Below are 21100 nucleotides of genomic sequence, written 5' to 3'. Positions count from 1 at the left end.
ATGCCCTATCCTATTATATTTTTACAGAAGGTCAGACACTCCCTACCATTCGTGACCAACTCGTGTTTTTCCGGGACAAGCCGAATAGCGACTCGTGCTTCTCGCGTCTCCAGTTTTGCAACTCGGTTCCATTTAAGCACAAACGGGCATAGCTAAACGAGTTGTCATCTCCTTGCCTAATGATTCACGTATATTTCCCCCATATATTATATATGTTCCAGATGCTATTAAAACACATCGGGACTTATATTATTATACAGTATAGTTGAACACATTTAAATGTATTTTGGGTATATTTTTAAATGCAAGATATATGTAAAATTAGAAATTATCGCTAAGGGATTCTTCGACCGATGCTCATGATGTCAATCACTGGGCTGTCTGGTCCAGACTCGATTATTTACAGACCGCCGTCATATAGCTGGAATATTGCTGAGTGCGGCGTTAAACAACAAACAATCAAACAAACAAACAAAATCCAAACAAGACATGACACCTCCCAAATCTGTCTTGCTATGTAATAATACAGATCGAAAGCAATTGGTCGACATCAGACTCTCACAGAATGAGTGTGTGTCGGCAAGCAGCTCTCTGTTTGTTTACTGTTCCAGTGGTTCAAGTGTTTTACCCTTCAACTAAAATTATCGGCCAATCAGAAAGCTGCCTGTGTGCTCACCATGGTTCGCATCTTCCCGAGGCAAGGGAGTTAACTGACTTTAAAAGTCCAGTTTCCACCCTTGCCGAACTAGGCTGGAATTCCTGGGCTCGATCGTAGGGCCACCAGTGGCTATTACGAGTTATGTCCCTTCTATGCCTCTCCTATTAACCGATCAGATTCCACCTCTCGTATCACTTCATTTGCTTCATACAAAACTGCTGCGCCCAAGTCAAGACGATCTGATCGATAAACAAGATCTATATTGTGATAAAACTAGTCTTACATCGCGTAGTGCATCAAATCACGTGAGCACCTTCATTAAAATCATGAAAAGATTTAGAAAATATTTGCTGACAACGAGTTAACGGTGCACATGCTTTGCAAATCCTGCAATCGACCGAAATCTGCATGACAGATTACGAACCGGATTTCGATTTCGGAGCGCGATTTTGATTGGACTATGCATAGACACGTTAGTCCAGTCAAAATGTAACTCCATAATACCAGCCTAGCTCGGCAAGGGTGGAAACTGGACTTTTATACTCAGTTAACTCCCTTGCCTCGGGAAAATGCATTGTTCGCTAGGACATTAATACGGCTCCAACATGCCGAGCCAGCTTCAGGTGAAAGGAAGACCCAAAGGGATGCAGGTCTTTAAGAGAACCCACAGCACGAGAAACCGAGAAACCCATGAACACCCTCGAGCTGTGCTGGGAATCGATGAAGACGACCCTGTGTGCCTGGCGCGTCTACTCCTGGCTACACTGCAGAGCGAGGTCGGCGCTTCAGACGACTCAGTGGGCGTGGCGCGTCTACTCCTGGCTACACTGCAGAGCGAGGTCAGCGCTTCAGACGACCCTGTGTGCCTGGCGCGTCTACTCCTGGCTACACTGCAGAGCGAGGTCGGCGCTACGACTGCTCCCCCCCCCCCCCCCCCCCCCCCCCCCGCCCCCCCCCTCTCCCGCCTTAATGAATGATAAGACAGATTTATGAAGTTTCTGTTTTGTTTATTATGTTTCTAAATCTGTGTACATTATTTTACATAAGACATATAACGCATATATATTGGAATGTCTAATATGTTAAAACTACAGGTGTGTTCGTTAAACATTAATTCTACATACGCAATTCATAGCACTGGAATGACTACAGTGGCAGTAGTGAGTGAGGGATGGAGTGAGTGAGTATGGTTTTACGCCGCTTTTAGAAATATTCCAGCAATATCACGGCGGGGGACACCAAAAATGGGCTTCACACATTGTACCCATGTCGGAAATCTAACCATACCCACTCACTCACTCACTGAAATGCTGCGGAGCAACTGAGACAATCGCTTATTATAATTGAAACGAGGCACAGTTGTGTAGCTTCTGGTAACCTTCTACACCCTGATGACAGATACTACTCTTCAGCTTGTCGAGGTTTACATATCACCCATCATAGGAAACACCGGGACAAATTAACCTGGTCTGTAGACATGTAACATTGAGCCTATCAATGCAAGGCAAGTATCAACATAACTAATGTATAACAGACCACGTATAGAACTGTAACGTCTACTTCTTAGATAGAAAATATATGGGAACCAAAATATTCAAAAGTTTTAAAAAGACACCTGCCACGTGCTTACACTGGTTTCAGTCATCTACTTCAACAATGGCCTTGGTGGAAGAATTCCACGTCTACCCTGTTTTTCCGAACCATTTCATGAGTAAATGAATGTAAATTTGTACATCCCTTGTTTTAAAACAAGAAGTGTTATATGACCTCTTATTAAATGTCAAGATATTCAAAGTGTGCGGTGAATCCTCCTCTACACCTTGCTTGTGTATTTACATACTTCTATCCCTGCACCACCATCTTGACAGTCAATCTCGAGCGTCACGCCATCTTGACAGTCAATCTCGAGCTTCACGCCATCTTGAGGGTCAATATCAAGCGTCACGCCATCTTGACAATCAGTCTCAAGCGTCACGCCATCTTGACAGTCAATCTCGAGCTTCACGCCATCTTGAGGGTCAATATCAAGCGTCACGCCATCTTGACAGTCAATCTCGAGCGTCACGCCATCTTGACAGTCAATCTTAAGCGTCACGCCATCTTGACAGTCAATCTCAAGCGTCACGCGAGCTTGAAAGTCAATCTCAAGCGTCACCTCATCTTAAAAGTCATTGTCAAGCATCTCCTCATCTTATCTTAACCAAAATCAAGTGTTTCCTGAAACCTCACGCCATCTTGACAGTCAATCCAAAATATTTCGAGAAGCACATCACCGTCTCGACACTCATAACCACACGTCCTGGTAGTCCACATCGTAGTGCCTCACGCCATGCAACTGTCCTCCCCGAGACCAACTTCACACAACCTTTACACACTAATACAAGTGTCTCTTGGAACATTGAACAAGTAACACCCCCTCACATCACTCCGGTATGCAATCTGAAGGGCCTCTTGAAACATCGCACCATCTTTATGTGCTACCCCAAGTGCCTCTTCAAACGTCCCCCACCTCGACATTCCGCCATCACAAGTGCCTCTTGAAACATCGCACCATCTTTATGTGCTACCCCAAGTGCCTCTTCAAACGTCCCCCACCTCGACATTACGCCATCACAAGTGCCTCTTGAAACGCCCCTCACCTCGACATTACGCCATCACAAGTGTCTCTTGAAACATCGCACCATCTTTATGTGCTACCCCAAGTGCCTCTTCAAACGTCCCCCACCTCGACATTCCGCCATCACTAGTGTCTCTTCAAACGTCCCCCACCTGGACATTACGCCATCACAAGTGCCTCTTGAAACGTCCCCCACCTCGACATTCCGCCACCACAAGTGCCTCTTGAAACGTCCCCCATTTCGACATTCCGCCATCACAAGTGCCTCTTGAAACGTCCCCCATTTCGACATTCCGCCATCACAAGTGCCTCTTGAAACCTCCCCCACCTCGACATTCCGCCATCACAAGTGCCTCTTGAAACACCACTTTACGTTCCCTTCAGTTGCATCCTGAGACAGCACACTACACAGAAACGAAACAACTCGAAACTAACGAAAGGGGTACAGCAGAGTTGATCACATGAGAACTGTTTCAACCTGTAACCCGCCTCATGAGTCCTCGCTTCGGTCAGGTCTGTTTGGTGTGAGTGGGATGCACGTACACGAGCACAGCGGTGTGTCACAGCTTCCGTCCAGAGAACAACGAGACTGACACATGGTCCACAGACGGGAGAGGCTGGACCCGCTAAAGGACAGCGTCCTGGGGCCACACTCTACAATTTGACCTTGTGGACAAAATGAGGATGCTGTGGTTGTTGGTGTGGTTCTTGTCGTCTGAGGAGTCGTAGATGTGGTTGTTGAAGTTGTTGTTGTTTTTGTGGTTGATGGAGTTGTTATTGTTGTTGTTGTGGATGTTGTTGCTGTGGTCGTTGTTGTGGTAGTGGCTGTAGATGATTGATGTCCGGAGACTTGCATGAGACCGAAGTCCATCAGGAGGTTTTTCAAGGCATCTAAGACTCCAGGTTCCTGGAGTTGATTAGCAGCAGTAGCTGGTGTTGTGGAGGAAGTTGGAGCTGTAGCTGTAGTGGGTGTAGTGGTAGTTGCAGTAATGTCAGTAACGTCTTCAGTGAAAAAGGCGCCTGAGGTGGTAGTTGTAGCTGAAGTAGTAGTATCAGTAGCCGATGATGCTGATGTAGTAGATGTGGTTGTAGTTTTTGCTGTGGTTGGAGTACTAGAAGTGGTCAGTGTAGTAGTTGTAGAAGTTGTTGTAGTTGTTGATGTAGTAGTTGTAAGAGTTGGTGTTGTGGTTAGTTTGGTAGTTGTGGGTGTCATTGTTGAAGCAGCTGTAGTGGTTGGTGTAGTAGCTGTAGTTGTTGGTGTGGTAGTTGTAGGAGTTGTAGTGGTTGGTGTGGTAGTTGTAGTGGTTGGTGTGGTAGTTGTAGGAGTTGTAGTGGTTGATGTAGTAGTTGTAGTGGTTGGTGTAGTAGTTGTAGGAGTTGTTGTAATGGTTGGTGTGGTAGTTGTAGCAGTTGTAGTGGTTGGTGTAGTAGTTGTAGGTGTTGTAGTTGTTGGAGTGGTAGTTGTAGCAGTTGTAGTGGTTGGTGTAGTAGTTGTAGGTGTTGTAGTTGTCGGTGTGGTAGTTGTAGTAGTTGTTGTAGAGGTCGGTGTGGTAGTTGTAGGAGTTGTACTGGTTGATGTAGTAGTTGTAGTTGTTGGTGTAGTAGTTGTAGGAGTTGTTGTAGTGGTTGGTGTGGTAGTTGTAGGAGTTGTAGTGGTTGATGTAGTAGTTGTAGTTGTTGGTGTAGTAGTTGTAGGAGTTGTTGTAGTGGTTGGTGTGGTAGTTGTAGCAGTTGTAGTGGTTGGTGTAGTAGTTGTAGGTGTTGTAGTTGTTGGTGTAGTAGTTGTAGGAGTAGTTGTAGTGGTTGATGTAGTAATTGTAGGAGTTGTTGTAGTTGTCGGTGTAATAGTTGCAGGAGTTGAAGTGGTTGGTGTTGTAGTTGTAGGAGTTGGTGTGGTAGTTGTAGGAGTTGTAGTGGTTGGTGTGGTAGTTGTAGTGGTTGGTGTGGTAGTTGTAGGAGTTGTAGTGGTTGATGTAGTAGTTGTAGTGGTTGGTGTGTGAGTTGTAGTGGTCGGTGTTGTAGTTGTAGGAGTTGTAGTTGTCGGTGTTGTAGTTGTAGGAGTTGTTGTAGTGGTCGGTGTAGTAGTTGTAGTAGTTGTAGTGGTTGGTGTGGTAGTTGTAGGAGTTGTAGTGGTTGGTGTAGTAGTTGTAGGAGTTGTAGTGGTTGCTGTAGTGGTTGTAGGAGTTGTTGTAGTGGTTGTAGTAGTAGTTGTAGTTGTTGTAGCAGTAGTTGTAGGAGTTGTTGTAGTGGTTGACGTAGTAGTTGTAGGAGTTGTTGTAGTGGTTGGTGTTGTAGTTGTAGGAGTTGTTGTAGTGGTCGGTGTAGTAGTTGTAGGAGTTGTAGTGGTTGGTGTAGTAGTTGTAGTGGTTGATGTAGTAGTTGTAGGAGTTGTAGAGGTTGGTGTAGTAGTTATAGGAGTTGTTGTAGTGGTTGTAGTAGTAGTTGTAGTTGGTGTAGTAGTAGTTGTAGGAGTTGTTGTAGTGCTTGATGTAGTAGTTGTAGGAGTTGTTGTAGTGGTTGGTGTTGTAGTTGTAGGAGTTGTTGTAGTTGTCGGTGTAGTAGTTGTAGGAGTTGTAGTTGTCGGTGTTGTAGTTGTAGGAGTTGTTGTGGTTGGTGTAGTAGTTGTAGGAGTTGTTGAAGTGGTTGGTGTAGTAGTTGTAGGAGTTGAAGTGGTTGGTGCGGTAGTTGTAGGAGTTGTAGTGGTCGGTGTTGTAGTTGTAGGAGTTGTAGTGGTTGGTGTAGTAGTTGTAGGAGTTGTAGTGGTCAGTGTTGTAGTTGTAGGAGTTGTTGTAGTGGTCGGTGTAGTAGTTCTAGTAGTTGTAGTTGTCGGTGTGGTAGTTATAGGAGTTGTTGTAGAGGTTGTAGTAGTTGTAGGAGTTGTTGTTGTCGGTGTAGTAGTTGTCGGTGTAGTAGTTGTTGTTGGTGTAGTAGTTGTAGTTGTCGGTGTAGTAGTTGTAGGAGTTGTAGTTGTCGGTGTTGTAGTTGTAGGAGTTGTTGTGGTCGGTGTAGTAGTTGTAGGAGTTGTTGAAGTGGTTGGTGCAGTAGTTGTAGGAGTTGCAGTGGTCGGTGTAGTAGCTGTAGGAGTTGTTGTTGGTGGTGTAGTAGTTGTTGGTGTAGTGGTTGTAGTTGTTGGTGTTGTAGTTTTAGTGGTCGGTGTTGTAGTTGTAGGAGTTGTAGTGGTCGGTGTTGTAGTTGTAGGAGTTGTTGTTGTGGTCAGTGTGGTAGTTGTTGGTGTAGTAAGTGTTGTTGTAGTGGTTGGTGTAGTACTTTCAGTAGTTATAGTGGTCGGTGTAGTAGTTGTAGGAGTTGTAGTAGTCGTTGTGGTAGTTGTCGGAGTTGTAGTGGTCGGTGTAGTAGGTGTTGTTGTTGTGGTCGGTGTTGTAGTTGTAGATGTTGTAGTGGTTGATATAGTAGAAGCTGTTGTAGTTGCAGCAGCAGTGGTTGTAGGTGTACTGGTAGTGGTTGTTATTGTTGATTTAGTGGTCATAGCAGTAGTAGTAGTTATTGTAGGTTTAGCAGTAGTGGCAGTAGTTGTTGTCTGTGTAGTGGTAGATGGAGCAGTTGATGTGATACGTATGCCCTTATGTGTTGAGGTGCTGGGTTGCGAGAAAGTATTTGATGGTGGAGATATATTAGTAGCAAAAGCAGCTACAGTAACTGTACTAGATGTTGTCGGTGTACTGGATGTAGATGCTGTAGACCTAGTTTCAGAACCAGCTGGTGCAGCTAGAGACACAAGGTCAAGGTCAAGGGCAGTTGATGGGGTTACTGCAGATGTGGGGATGGACATCGCCGGTACAGATCCAGGGACGGATTCTTGGGCAACTGTTAAAGAGGTGCTTCTCCTTGTCACACTAACAGAAGAATAATCAGCACCAGCATCCTTGGTGCCAGGCAGTACGAAGTCACGAGGGTTTGCCAGCAGTATTCCTCCCAGCACATGGGGGTTATTCCTGAGGGAGATCGAGTTTAGTACATTCAGAACACTGCTTCTTTTCTTGTTTTCACTTACAGGTTTGAATGACGTCACAACATTCACATTACGATGCGGAATAGTGAGCCCAGGATCTGCAGAATGACTCCTTGGTAATAGGTTCTTCTCGTACAGCCATGATAAAGGAGTCAGCGTGTGGAAGTTTGCGAAGTTCACGCCAGATGGTTTACTGAGAACAAAGCTGTTCCTGTTTTTCTTGAAGGGCATCACTGGAGCATGTCCTGGGGTATCCACTTTGGGACTTGAACCAGATCTGGTTAAAGCAATTCTGATTGGCTGAATTCCTGCAGGCTCAGGTCTGGGAGGTTCGAACTGAGTTGCTGTTGATAGAGAGAAGGTAGGGGTTAAGTGTGTTGTTCGAGGAGCTTTTGGGGCTGAGGTTGTTGGTGGTGTTCTCAATGTTGATTTTGATTTTGTAGACATTTCTGAGACATTTAAATGGGTAGTAGTTTCATCACTAATTGGAAATTCTGTCGGTGCTGCTGTTAGGATTGATGTTGAATAAGTCTTTGTGGTCGATGTTGGGGCAATGGTTGGGGTAGTTTTTGGAATAGATGTTGGTGGTTGAGTGTATGTTATTATGGTAGGCGATGCAGTATATATTGCACTGGATGCTAGAACTGTCACCAAGGCAGGTGATTCGGTCGTTGTTCGAGACGTTGTTGGAGCAGAGGTTATGTTAGTTGTTGGGACAGCTGTTGAAGTTGTTGTTGAGGTAGGTTGTGTAGCAGGTGTTGAAGATGTTGTTGTAACATTTGTTGAGACAAGTGTAGAGGTAATAGTTGTATATATAATTGGTGTAGTTGTTGAGGTACTGGAAGTTGCTGTAAATTCTATCATTGGGATTGCTGTTGTGGTAGTTGTTGCAGTAGATAATTCAAAGGAATCTGCTGATGGCGGAACATGTGGTAGAGTTGTTGCGGACGATGGAGAGGCTGTTGTTTCAGTTAATATGGAAGTCTTTGGTAAGAATCTTGGCATAGTTATTGGAGTCACGGGGGAAGTCATGTCCCTATTCACAGTGGTTGAAGTCGTTGCTGACATAACCACTGTCATTGCTGCTGCAGAGGTGCCAGTCTTCTTCACTGTTTTAGGCATATGTGATGATGATGATGTCACGGTTTTGATGTCTTTGTGTTTCGTTGGTGTTGAAGATGGCAACGTGAGCAGAGGGGGTAATGAGGAGGGTTGATATAGCGACGTAGGTGAAGTCGTGGAAGATGTAGATGCAGGCGACAAAGCCTGTGAAAAAGATGTAGATGCTGATGAGGCTGGTGAGGATATAACTCCAGGTGAGATGAGCAAAGAGGCAGTGGAAGAGGTAGTTGATGACGTTGTTGCAGGTGTAGATCCTGAAGAAGTTGATGTATATATAGTTTCTGACGATGTATATGGAGACATAGATGCAGGCAATGGTAGTGAAGTCGTAGATCTGGTAGCAACAGATAATGTTGTTTGATATGAAGATGCAGTTGGTGGCAGTGTAGAATAGTGAAGGGGAGATGTAGTCATGTGTGCCTTTCTTTGTTGATTTGAATTACCAGAAACTGCAGCCATGTATTGTGTCCTGACTCTTTTGATGAAGTTGTGCATGAATGATGTTGCCCATGTATCACCTGGGGAGAGAGAATCAGCTTTCTTCAGGGCATTCTGAGAAACCATTGACTGCTGTGAAATCACTTCATCCCTTGGCTTGTGTTCAGGGTGTTTGACACGTGGCGGGGTCAGTGTTGGAATCACTGGCATTGTTGTAGATGTTGTGATTTGGGAAGGGGTGTACAATGAATCTGTGGACGCCAAGTTCCTGTATTTATCACTAGGCGATATCTTCGGTTCAAGTTTCTTGTGACTCTTCTTTTTATCTGATGATAGGACATCGTGGTTACTTTTGCCATGGTCAGATGTCTTGCTGTGTCCGGAGGAATGTGGCATGTTGACATGAGCAGATACATTATCAAGAGATTCTCTTGGAGTCAAAAGTACAGTAGCTTCTTCCGTCAACCTCTGGTCCAGAGTGATATTTTGCATTAGCATTTGTTTAAGTTTTCTTAACAATTCTGCCTTCTTTTGCCATGTTAGGTTTGAATTGTCCGTTTTGTTGCTGCTACGTGGAGGTATGACACGTGTGACATATAGATCACTTGGATCCTGTTTTCTTGTATGAATGTCTTCTCTGGAGGAGGGCATATTTCCTCCAGCTTGCGAGGTACCTGACACAGTTGGAATGATGTCTTGCACGGCATTCTGCCTTGGAGTAGAAGCATTTGGCACAGTAGTCACCAATGATGACATTTGAGTGGTGAGTATTCCTAGTTTAGTTGTAACCTGTTGTGGTCGCGTCATTCTTCTAGAAGATTCAGTTGTCATATTATGGATGAACATTTTCTTCAACTTCAGTAAAAGCTCTGTCTTCTTCTGTGTTCTTGATGTAGCTTTGGTTGAGATTCCTGAATTAGTCATGGCCTCTGTCACGGTTGGGCGAACAGTTACACTTGGTTCGAATGCGGTGGCAACCCTGTTCTGTTTATGTAGATTGTCAGAACTAGTAAGAGTCAGCCTTGTCCTTGGTGGATAAGTGGATGACATGGGTGATGTTTTGTTTCCATGAAGCACATCCTGCATTTTGTTCGCTTTCAGAGTCAGATTGCTTATCATCATCTGCCGGAGCATGTTAAGAAACTCCATCTTCTTCAGGTTCACATCGACAAGAACATCAGCAGTCATCAACGAAGTAGGTGGTGTACTAGTTGAAGATGATGGTGTGGTTGTACTCCTCGTAGCTGATGTTGTTGGTGTACTCACTGGAGTATAGGAAGTTGAGTCAGTGGATGTAGTTGTCAATCTAGAGGTACGACTAGTTGTGTCTATATTTGTACTAGGTTCGTTTATCGTAGTTGTAAGGGTCGTAGGGGTAGTGGTTGTGGTTGTACTACGTGGCTTGGTCGTAGCTGTAGTTGTAGCGGTCGTAGGGGTAGTGGATGTAGTTGTACTAGGTGGCTTGGTCGTAGTTGAAGTTGTTGTGGTCGTAGGGGTAGTGGTTGTGGTTGTACTAGGTGTCTTGGTCATCGTCGTAGTTGTAGTTGTAGAGGTCATAGTAGTTGTAGGATTAATGGCAACATAAGACATCTCTGTTTTGGTTGTTGCATTAATAAAAAGCATTTGTCTTAGTTTCCTCAACAACTCTGCCCTATTTTTGTTTCCCATCAGAGAAGGCACAAATTCAGAGAGCATTCTTGGTGTCAGAGGAATCTTTGTCGAAGTTGTAGCGGTCGTAGGGGTAGTGGTTGTGGTTGTACTACGTGGCTTGGTCGTAGCTGTAGTTGTAGCAGTCGTTGGGGTAGTGGATGTGGTTGTACTAGGTGGCTCGGTCGTAGTTGTAGTTGTAGCGGTCGTAGGGGTAGGATAAACATAAGACATCTTTGTTTTGGTTGTTGCATTATTAAAAAGCATTTGTCTTAGTTTCCTCAACAGCTCTGCCCTATTTTTGTTTCCCATCAGAGAAGGCACAAATTCAGAGAGCATTCTTGGTGCCTGGGGAATCTTTGTCGTAGTTGTAGCGGTCGTAGGGGTAGTGGTTGTGGTTGTACTACGTGGCTTGGTCGTAGTTGTAGTTGTAGCGGTCGTAGGGGTAGTGGTTGTGGTTGTTCTAAGTGGCTTGGTCGTAGTTGTAGTTGTAGCGGTCCTTGGAAAAGTGGTTGTGGTTGTACTACGTGGCATGGTCGTAGTTGTAGCAGTCGTAGGGGTAGTGCATGTAGTTGTACTAGGTGGCTTGGTCGTAGTCGTAGTTGTTGTGGTCGTAAGGGTAGTGGTTGTGGTTGTACTAGGTGGCTTGGTCATCGTCGTAGTTGTAGTTGTAGAGGTCGTAGTAGTTGTAGGATTAATGGCAACATAAGTCATCTCTGTTTTGGTTGTTGCATTATTAAAAAGCATTTGTCTTAGTTTCCTCAAAAGCTCCGCCTTATTTTTGTTTCCCATCAGAGAAGGCACAAATTCAGAGAGCATTCTTGGTGTCTGGGGAATCCTGGTTGTATTGCTGTGAGCAGGTTGACGTGCGACAGATACATGCCCGTTTTTAGGAATATCGGTATTACCTCTCCCTACATCAGGCTTGTTGAAAGATGAAGCATCAGTGGCATCCTTCCACTCAGTCATGGGCCTGCTTCTATTTGTGTCTCGTTCAGCTCCCCTAAAGACATTTGTAGTATCAACGCCACCATCCACCGAATCAAGCATGGACGATTTCCGGTGATCAATGTTTTTATTCGTGTTTGGTTCAGTTTGTCTAGACACAGATCTACTGTCTGATTGATTCATGCGATGTGTAGATGTGAATGAGGTTGCCACATCCACATCATTTTGGTTTGTTGAAGAATTTGACGAAATTGTTTGTAACGTTTCTTGTGATGTGTTAGGTATAGGCTTGCTGAGGATCACTTCTCCTGTTTTGGTACTTTGATACATTCCTCTACCTGATACTTGGCTGGTTATTTCTTGATTTCTGGATGAGTATTCAGTGACATTTCCTTGTAATTTTCTGGGTGGTTTAACGGAAACATCCTGATGGTTAGATGACTCAACTATGCCCTGAGTGTTACTTACAGGTGCTCCACTTGTAGAATGTGGCACTGCTGCACTGTTGCCTTGTTGGTTCCAGTTGAAGCCTCCTGATGTCACCCGGCCATCAAAAGATGAACCAATTCTTCCTGCTATAATTGGTATTCTTACTGGTGCCTTGTTGGACCCTAAGTTATTTATGCCATGAACATTTGTTAATGGTACCCTAACTCCAACAGGGAAACGTACACTTTGTGAAGCTCGTTCACTGGTAATCTGCAAAGCTCGTCCACTGCTACTCTGCAAGTGATTTTTATTCAAATTTGTGTTTCTTCCATTGCTATCAGAACGCACACGTTGGTTTATAGGATTTTGAAAATGATCTATGACGAAAGAAGTATCACTCCTTTGTCTGGTTGACTGGGATGTTCTTTGAGAAAATTTATCATTCATCAGTTGAATATGGTGCTTATGAATCAATTCTTCAGATCTCCTGTTGGATGGAATTAATTGTTTCCTATCATGTAATGGCGTCTGTGCTGGATTGGAGGATTGTTGTTTTGTTCTCCATTGCATGTTATCCCAAGCGCTATGACCAGACCCTATCATTGAAGGTCGATTTGTGTTTTCATTCCTTCTTCTCACAGATTGCACTGGGATGTTCAAAGAACTTCTGTGATGCTGAGTAGCATACCCTCTAGTGTTTCTGAAGGTGTCTGACATTTGATTTATTGATAGACTTGACTGACTTGAAGGAACTTGTGAAACAGTAGCATTGTTTTGGTTCATCTCATTCACTGTGCCTGATATTGTGGGATCTGCCTGTTTCCCCTGGATAGAAGATTGTGTTCTTGGTATCTGCTGAAGTTCTCCATTCTCCCTTGACAAAGATTGCACAGATATAGCAAAAGATGTGTCTTCATGTCCAGAAGTCTGCAAGCTTTTGTTTCTCAACTGGTTTGCCATGTGATTTCTTGATACCCTCGGTTGATTAAACAGCACTTCTGAAACATCGGAAGTGCGTTCCTGTTTTGGATCGGCTCTTTCATTAGACCTGATCCTGTCTGTGGGCACCCCACTGTTGTTGCTTGTTCTGCGGAAGGTCTTCTTCCCTGGGACTGATGCCTGTGGTCCTATTATCTGAGGAATTGTATTCATAATACTGTGATGAGAACCCGAACGGAGATGTGTATGTTCGTTTCTGATCCTTCTTCCTTGGGTAGATAGGTTCAACGAGAAGCCCTGGGGCTCAGCTGTTGGCAAGTTATTTGCAAAAAGTTTCATCTGACGCCTAGGTGGACTTGGTGGACTTGGTGGACTTGGAGGAGCAGTTGAAATATTAACATATTTCTCCATATTTGATTTGAGTGACGTTTCATCACGTACATTAGATTTTGCTTCAGATGGCATAACTCTATTGTTGCTACGTGCTCTAGGTAAGGTTGCCTTTATTTGGTCTGACAATTGTGACTTTGTTCTATTTTGGATAGTTTTCCTATCACTCCCAAGGGACCATGCTGAATTATTTCTGTTTTCATTCCTCATACCTAAATATTGTCCAGGTGTGTTAAACAAACCATGTTGGCGTTGAACACTGTGTCCAATATTTCCTTTAAAATTGTTGAACATTTGTCTTGACAAACTTGGTTGACCTGATGGAACTCTTGAAATACTTGAATTGTCCTTCTTCATTATGGCATTCAAATCATTCACCTTCATCTGATCTAAACGTGTGGAAACTGTTCCTAAGCTATGGCCCTCTTTGACACTGTGCTGTGCTACTCTCCCCAATTTGTTTAAAGTTGAACCATTTGCTTGAGCATCTGAAGCAGGCATTTTCCCAACACCTCTTTGTCTGGCAGTCCTATTTTGAAGAAGCTTTGTAGAGCTACCTAGTCCGGGATGGATTGGATTGGTAATCCTTGTTTTGACGTTTCTTGTAGTTAGACCTAGTTGTCTCCTAAGCTGCATAATAGAAACGACATTCCTTACAACTGGTCTGAACTTGCTAGACGTTTTGGGTGCTTGCAGTGTAATGTTTCCTGCATGAACTCCAGGCTTCGAAATGCTGGGCGTATTTACCACCCCATTCCTAGGTACAAAACCTGATGAAAGTCCAACCTTAGTACCTGAATCACTCGCCTGGGTACGGTTCTGATGTGCACTGTCTGGGCCCTTTTCAACCTGCTGCTCTTGTACCGGTTCCAATGATGAGTCCATCTTGTCTTTCAATTGACGAAGTAACATCAACTGTTGTTTTCTGTTGTTATTTGAGTCCTTCCATCCTGATGATTGACCCCCAAGTCTCATGTGGAGTAGGTGCAGCCTTCTTTGATCCTGTTTGGATGTTGGTAAGAGGTGTCTTATGCTTTTCGTTGCTTGTTGATGAGCTTGAAACCTATTCCTATTGTTGTTTACAAAAGCCAGTTTCCTTCTCTGGCTGCTATAGTGATCTTGTTTTTTTCTTGACAAGTCTTGAATTGTGTCCTTTTTATTTTTATTGTGTCCATTCTGTAACACACCTTGGGGTTGTCTGTGAGATGTTGAAGGCAGACTAGGATTATGTTGACTGGACTTTGGTAGAGGTACCTGGTTCCATTTAGCTCCGCCTGGTGTGTTGTTATTAACTGTACGGAGTTCGGCCCTGGATGAACGTAGTCTTTGTTGCATCTGCTTCTGAGACTCAATGTTTCTCCTCAGACGTAAAAGCTGTTGCCTTGTCAGACCATGTATTTGGCGCTTTTGTTTGTGTTCATGTTGAATGGCATGCTGTTTGTGATATTGCTGTTGAATCGGATGTTGGTGCTGATTCTGAGGTTGGTGTTGATCCTGTCGCTGTTGTTGGTCCTGTCGTTGATGCTGATTCTGTAGTTGATGTTGATTCTGAGGTTGGTGTTGATCCTGTCGTTGATGCTGATTCTGAGGTTGGTGTTGATCCTGTCGCTGATGTTGGTCCTGTCGTTGATGCTGATTCTGTAGTTGATGTTGATTCTGAGGTTGGTGTTGATCCTGTCGATGATGCTGATTCTGTCGTTGATGTTGGTTCTGTCGTTGATGCTGATTCTGCAGTTGATGTTGATTCTGAGGTTGGTGTTGATCCTGTCGTTGATGCTGATTCTGAGGTTGGTGTTGATCCTGTCGTTGATGCTGATTCTGTAGTTGATGTTGATTCTGAGGTTGGTGTTGATCCTGTCGCTGATTTTGATCCTGTCGTTGATGCTGATTCTGTGGTTGATGTTGATTCTGAGGTTGGTGTTGATCCTGTCGTTGATGTTGGTCCTGTTCCTGTCGTTGATGCTGATCCTGCAGTTGATGCTGATGCTGAGGTTGGTGTTGATCCTGTCGTTGATGCTGATTCTGAGCTTGGTGTTGATCCTGTCGCTGATGTTGGTCCTGTCGTTGATGCTGATTCTGTAGTTGATGTTGATTCTGAGGTTGGTGTTGATCCTGTCGCTGTTGTTGGTCCTGTCGTAGATGCTGATTTTGTAGTTGATGTTGATTCTGAGGTTGGTGTTGATCCTGTCGTTGATGCTGATTCTGAGGTTGATGCTGATTCTGCAGTTGGTGTTGATCCTGTCGTTTATGTTGGTCCTGTCGTTGATGCTGATTCTGTAGTTGATGTTGATTCTGAGATTGGTGTTGATCCTGTCGTTTATGCTGATTCTGAGGTTGATGCTGATTCTGCAGTTGATGCTGATGCTGAGGTTGGTGTTGATCCTGTCGTTGATGCTGAAGCTGAGGTTGGTTTTGACCCTGTCGTTGATGCTGATTTTGAGGTTGGTGTTGATCCTGTCGCTGATGGGGATTTTGTCGTTGATGTTGATCCTGTTGTTGATGTTGGTCATTTCGTTCATGCTGATTCTGCAGTCGATGTTGATTCTGAGGTTGGTGTTGATCCTGTCGTTGATGCTGATACTGAGGTTGGTGTTGATCCTGTTGTTGATGTTGATTCTGATGCTGACGTTGACGTTGATTCTGAGGTTGACGCTGATTCTGATGTTGATCCTGATTCTGTGGTTGTTTCTGATCATGACGTTGATGCTGAACCTGACGTTGACGTTGATTCTGAGGTTGATTCTGATCCTGACGTCGACGTTGGTTATGGCGTTGATGCTGATCCTGTCGTTGACGTTGACTTTGATGTTGTTTCTGATCCTGACGTTGACGTTGCTTCTGATCCTGACGTTGATGCTGATTCTGAGGTTGAGGCTTATCCTGGCGTTGAGGCTGATCTTGACGTTGACTTTGATTCTGGCGTTGAGGCTGATCTTGACGTTGACGTTGATTCTGAAGATGATGCTGATTCTGATGTTGATACTGTTTCATATATTGCCCTTCTTTCGACTGCAGGTGCCGAAGATGACTCTTGTGCTGGTATTCATGGTGCCGTAGACGAATATGTTGCCGATGATACAGTTGTTGCTTCTGCCCAGTGTTCAGATGTTGAGATGTTAAAACTGAGACACCCTTGTTGTTTGATTCCTTTGGAGGTAGCATTTTCACACTCAGACCTGACGTACTGTGAAAATCTAGTTGTTCAAAGGCGTCATGCCCCCGTCTCGGTCCATTAATTTTTGTTGGTGTGACTTGATAATGCGGGGTTTTCCTGGGCCTGGCGCTATCTACATGGTTTGTAGTTTCAGCATTCTTGTTGAGATTGTAAAGATGTTCTAACTTTCTTGTATCATATTTATCGCTATGATGTGATTCGTGGTGTTTCAGCCTGCTTGGAGGACAATCTGCACTTGGGAACTGCACCACCGTGGATGGGAGTGGAGCCTGGAGAACGACTACAGTTGAAGAAGGCATGATGAGCCGGACATCTGAAGTGCTCGTTGTCTCCATTACTATAGGAGTGGCTTCATGTTTTATAGCATCAGACACTGAGAGTTCAGGGGCTGGTGACGATACTCCCTTTGAAACAGTCACTCGTTCTCTGTCTGAAGGCATCCCGGAGATAGATGCTAATGTTAATGTACCGCTCACGTCTACGTTTGATTGAAGCATAACTGACGTTCCCTCTACATCGCCAGCTGCGGTTACCTTTCTGGACATACGTTTGTCGGGAGGTGCCTCAACGGGTTGACTGACAGAGACACTTTGATGAATTCTTGGCGTGTGGAGATGAGTATCTGTCACGGAGAGTACAGAACTGTCGTGAGATTCTGAGTATTGATCCACATCTGAAGACTTAGTCACAAAGGTCTGTACCATGGAAGTCTCTGTTTTAGTGGGCTCGATGAACAAATGTGATGGACCTGAAATATTCACCAAGGTGTCCTCTGTATTCCCCACGCTTACAGTTCTTGTATTGGGCACAACCGCATCGTATGATGAGTGAGTGGTATTGATCATTGGTGTATGCACCTCCCTAGACACGGAGGAACTATCACCATTGCCATCTGAAACATAGGGAAGAGTGTCCGTCTGCAGGTACCCGTTTTCTGACAAAGTGTGGGGAAAAGGGACAGTTGTTGAGGAGGGCTGGATGTCAGTATGATGTGAAGGCTGAAGTTGATGTGTTGTATGAATACTATTGATAGGTACAGGCGAGTTGGACAGCACTTGAGACACACGGTGGACGCCGGTTCCAGGACTGTGAGTAGTCTTGCCACTGTTCATTGCCAGGACACTATCAGCTGGGTGCGCAAAGTTACTGAAGTACATTTGACTCAGTACATGTAAATAGTCCGAGTAGTGTGCTTCTGGCGGTGTCTGTTGGGTCTGCCTACTGTCCTTAGATTTAGATGGGCGCTGAAGTTGATTTTTCAGGTCCTTATCGAAAGATTTAAGTAATGCATGAGGGACACCGTTGTAGCTCTTTACGTTGGATGATGCGAATTCTGTCTTCTTATGCGTCTGTTTCTGAACATGGAAAAACCCGGAAGCCAGGTGGTGCAGCATTCGCAACTGTTCATCCTTGTCGGGTTCTTTCTGTAACTGAAAATAAAAACCAACTGTAGTTATTCTTGTTTGTTTGTTTGTTGGTTGGTTGGTTAACGCCGCACTCAGCAATATTCCAGCTATATGACGGCGGTCTGGAACCAGACAATCCAGTGACTGACATCATGAGCATCGATCCACACAATTGGGATCGATGACATACATCAACCAAGTCAACGAGCCTGATCACCAGATCCTGTTGGTCGCCTCTTACGACAAGCATTGTCGCCATGTATGGCAAGCATGTGTTGCTGAAGACCTATTTTATCCCGGATCTTCACGGGTCGTAGTTATTGTTGACAATTGTTAGTAAATCAACTCCAAAATATTAAATGCAATCATAATGTTGACCTCTTCAAGGTCAGTGTGGTTGAAGGGACAGAAATATTTTCCCCCAAAAAATGATGATTGGAAACAGTCATTGTTAATGTTTCTCAAATTTTTCCAAATTCAGTTGACCATGTATTTATTGTTGGTATTTTAGGGGTAAAACACTTTTATTTATTTGACAAACTGAATTACTCAGTTAATTGAATGCAGTGCAGTTGCTGATTTTTGTAGACTTTTGTTGTAGTGATTCATGAAAGCCTAAACTTGTATGTCACTTTTGACCATGGTAATTGTTGATAAAACAGTTTCATTATTTTCTAAACTGACTCGACCGCCTCCGTGGTCTAGTGGTAGGGCGTCCGCCCGGAGAGCGGAAGCTCCGGAGTTCGATCACCGGCCGCGTAACACCAAAAGACGTTAAAGATGGTACTTGTTGTTACCCTATCTTGCGCTCGCCATTAAGGGGCTAAAACAAGGACTGGTCGGCTTGGAGTCAGTATACCGCGTCTGAGAGTTCATGTTAAACTGCGGCATGGTATCTCAGTGGACTATCAGTATAAATCGTCATTAGTCCGGACTGGTTCAAGCAGCCACACACACGCAATAATCTTGGGCGCGCCGTTAAACCCCATTTCACCTCACCTCACCTCACCTCGCCTCACCTCACCTCGCCTCACCTCACCTCTAAACTGACTCTCTTAGTTAATCAAATGCTCTTCTTCACCTTTTCAGATTGTTGTAGTACTTGTCCCGGTTGACATAATGGTTTAGCTACGATAATAAGATGTAAAGTTCACTGATGTGTATGTGACTGATGTTCTCTCACGGGACATTTGGGAGAACAAATTGCTCCTAAAACCAAATCAAACTCACTATTTTTCCTTCCAGAAGTCATGAATCCTTTGATGACAATGCAATTACACACCTGTCACTCACAGTAACCCCACGCCCAGGTGTAAAACAATGCTGCCTTGTTTTACTAGTGCAACATTAACGAGTTTTTCTTATGGGTATGCACATGGTTTAGTCGCGTTTCTTCGTATTCGCTGATCCCACAGCTTAAAATACAAACCTATATAACTCAAACTGTTTTACGAGATCAGAAACCATCAGGTGCTCAAACATCGCTTTTTTTTTACACTCAAGAGGCGCTTTGACAGCGCAGTATCATTTATCAAATTTACATTTCAAAGAATGTCTCCCATTCCTGCTTAACGTCAACTTGTCAATTATAGTCACATGACATCAGCCTTTCAACACGTTACGCAACAGTCTCCAGAAATACCACCACTTGTCAACAAAACCTGAAACGTGACCCTGGAATCAGGAATCTCCAAACCGCCCAACCTTCAGTAGGTTTCTGACGTTTATAAAAACTGACAAGTTCAGTCGAAGATGCTTCAACATCAATACACATAGTATATGTTTAATGATTAACTCAAATTGATTAAAAGTTAATGAAATAATGTACTGATTATTTGTTTATGTCTATATATTTGAGACCAGCTGAAACATGTTTACATCAGATGACAACTGAAACACGTTTACATCAGATGACAACTGAAACATGTTTACATCAGATGACAACTGAAACATGTTTACATAAATTGACAGCTGAAACTTGTTTAGATCAGATAACAGATGAAACATGTTAACATCAGATGACAACTGAAATATGTTTACATCAGATGACACATGAAACATGTTTACATCAAATAACAGGTGAAACATGTTTACATCAGATGACAGCTGTAACATGTCTATATCAGAAACACATGACACATGTTTCCATCAGATGAAAGAGGAAATATGTTTAATCAGATGACAGCTGTAACATATTTCCATCAGATGACAGCTGAAATATGTTTTCGTCAGATGACAGAGGAAATATGTTCACATCAGATGACAGATTAAACATGTTTACATCAGATGACAGCTGACACATGTTTACATCAGATGACAACAGAAACATGTTTACATCAGATGACACATGAAACATGTTTACATCAGATGATACATGAAACATGTTCACATCAGATGACAGCTGAAATATGTTTCCATCAGAAGACAGATGAAACATGTTTACATCAGAAACACATGACACATGTTCACGTCAGATGACAGAGGAAATATGTTCACATCAGATGACACATGAAACATGTTTACATCAAATAACAGGTGAAACATGTTTACATTAGATAACAACTGAAACATGTTTTCATCAGATGACACATTGAAACATGTTTACATCAGATGACAGCTGAAACATGTTTACATCAGATAACACATGAAACATGTTTACATCAGATGACACATGAAACATGTTTATATCAGATGACAGCTGAAACATGTTTACATCAGATGACAGCTGAAACATGTTTACATCAGATGACACATGAAACATGTTTATATCAGATGACAGCTGAAACACGTTTAAATCAGATGACAGCGAAACATGTTTACATCAGATGACAACTGAAACATGTTTACATCAGATGACAACTGAAACATTTTTACATCAGATGACAACTGAAACATGTTTACATCAGATGACAACTGAAACATCTTTACATCAGATGACAACAGAAACATTTTTACATCAGATGACCGCTGAAACATGTTTCCATCAGATGACAACTGAAACATGTTTACATCAGATGACAACTGAAACATGTTTACATCAGATGACAGCTGATACATGTTTACATCAGATGACAACTGAAACATGTTTACATAAGATGACAGATGAAACTTGTTTAGATCAGATAACAGATGAAACATGTTAACATCAGATGACAACTGAAATATGTTTACATCACATGACAGCTGTAACATATTTCCATCAGATGACAGCTGAAACATGTTTACATCAGATGACAACTGAAACATGTTTACATCAGATGAAAGCTGAAACTTCTTTACATCAGATGACAACTGAAACATGCTTACATCAGATAACAGATGAAACATGTTAACATCAGATGACAGCTGAAACATGTTTCCA

The 21100-nt window shown here is 43.4% G+C and overlaps 1 protein-coding gene and 1 pseudogene across 1 annotated transcript; both read right to left on the bottom strand.

Moving 5' to 3' along the window:
* Positions 1-2471: 2471 nt before the first annotated feature.
* On the bottom strand, positions 2472-7692 carry LOC139460407 (mucin-2-like). Its single transcript, XM_071241902.1, has 4 exons — positions 6928-7692; positions 5760-6085; positions 3819-5446; positions 2472-2818 (listed from the first exon to the last, which is right to left on the bottom strand). The coding sequence occupies exons 1-4, from the start codon at positions 7690-7692 to the stop codon at positions 2472-2474; spliced, it is 3066 nt and encodes a 1021-aa protein (XP_071098003.1).
* Positions 7693-14575: 6883 nt separating this feature from the next.
* Positions 14576-21100, bottom strand: part of LOC139460406 (serine-rich adhesin for platelets-like) — a 29151-nt pseudogene continuing 22626 nt past the window's right edge.

This window comes from Haliotis cracherodii, unplaced genomic scaffold (genome assembly GCF_022045235.1).
Source record: "Haliotis cracherodii isolate W230 unplaced genomic scaffold, xgHalCrac1.p SCAF_14, whole genome shotgun sequence".
Classification (NCBI taxonomy): Eukaryota; Metazoa; Mollusca; class Gastropoda; order Lepetellida; family Haliotidae; genus Haliotis; species Haliotis cracherodii.
The sequence above is the reverse complement of the archived record's forward strand: the minus strand, read 5'-3'. Positions and strand labels throughout refer to the sequence as shown.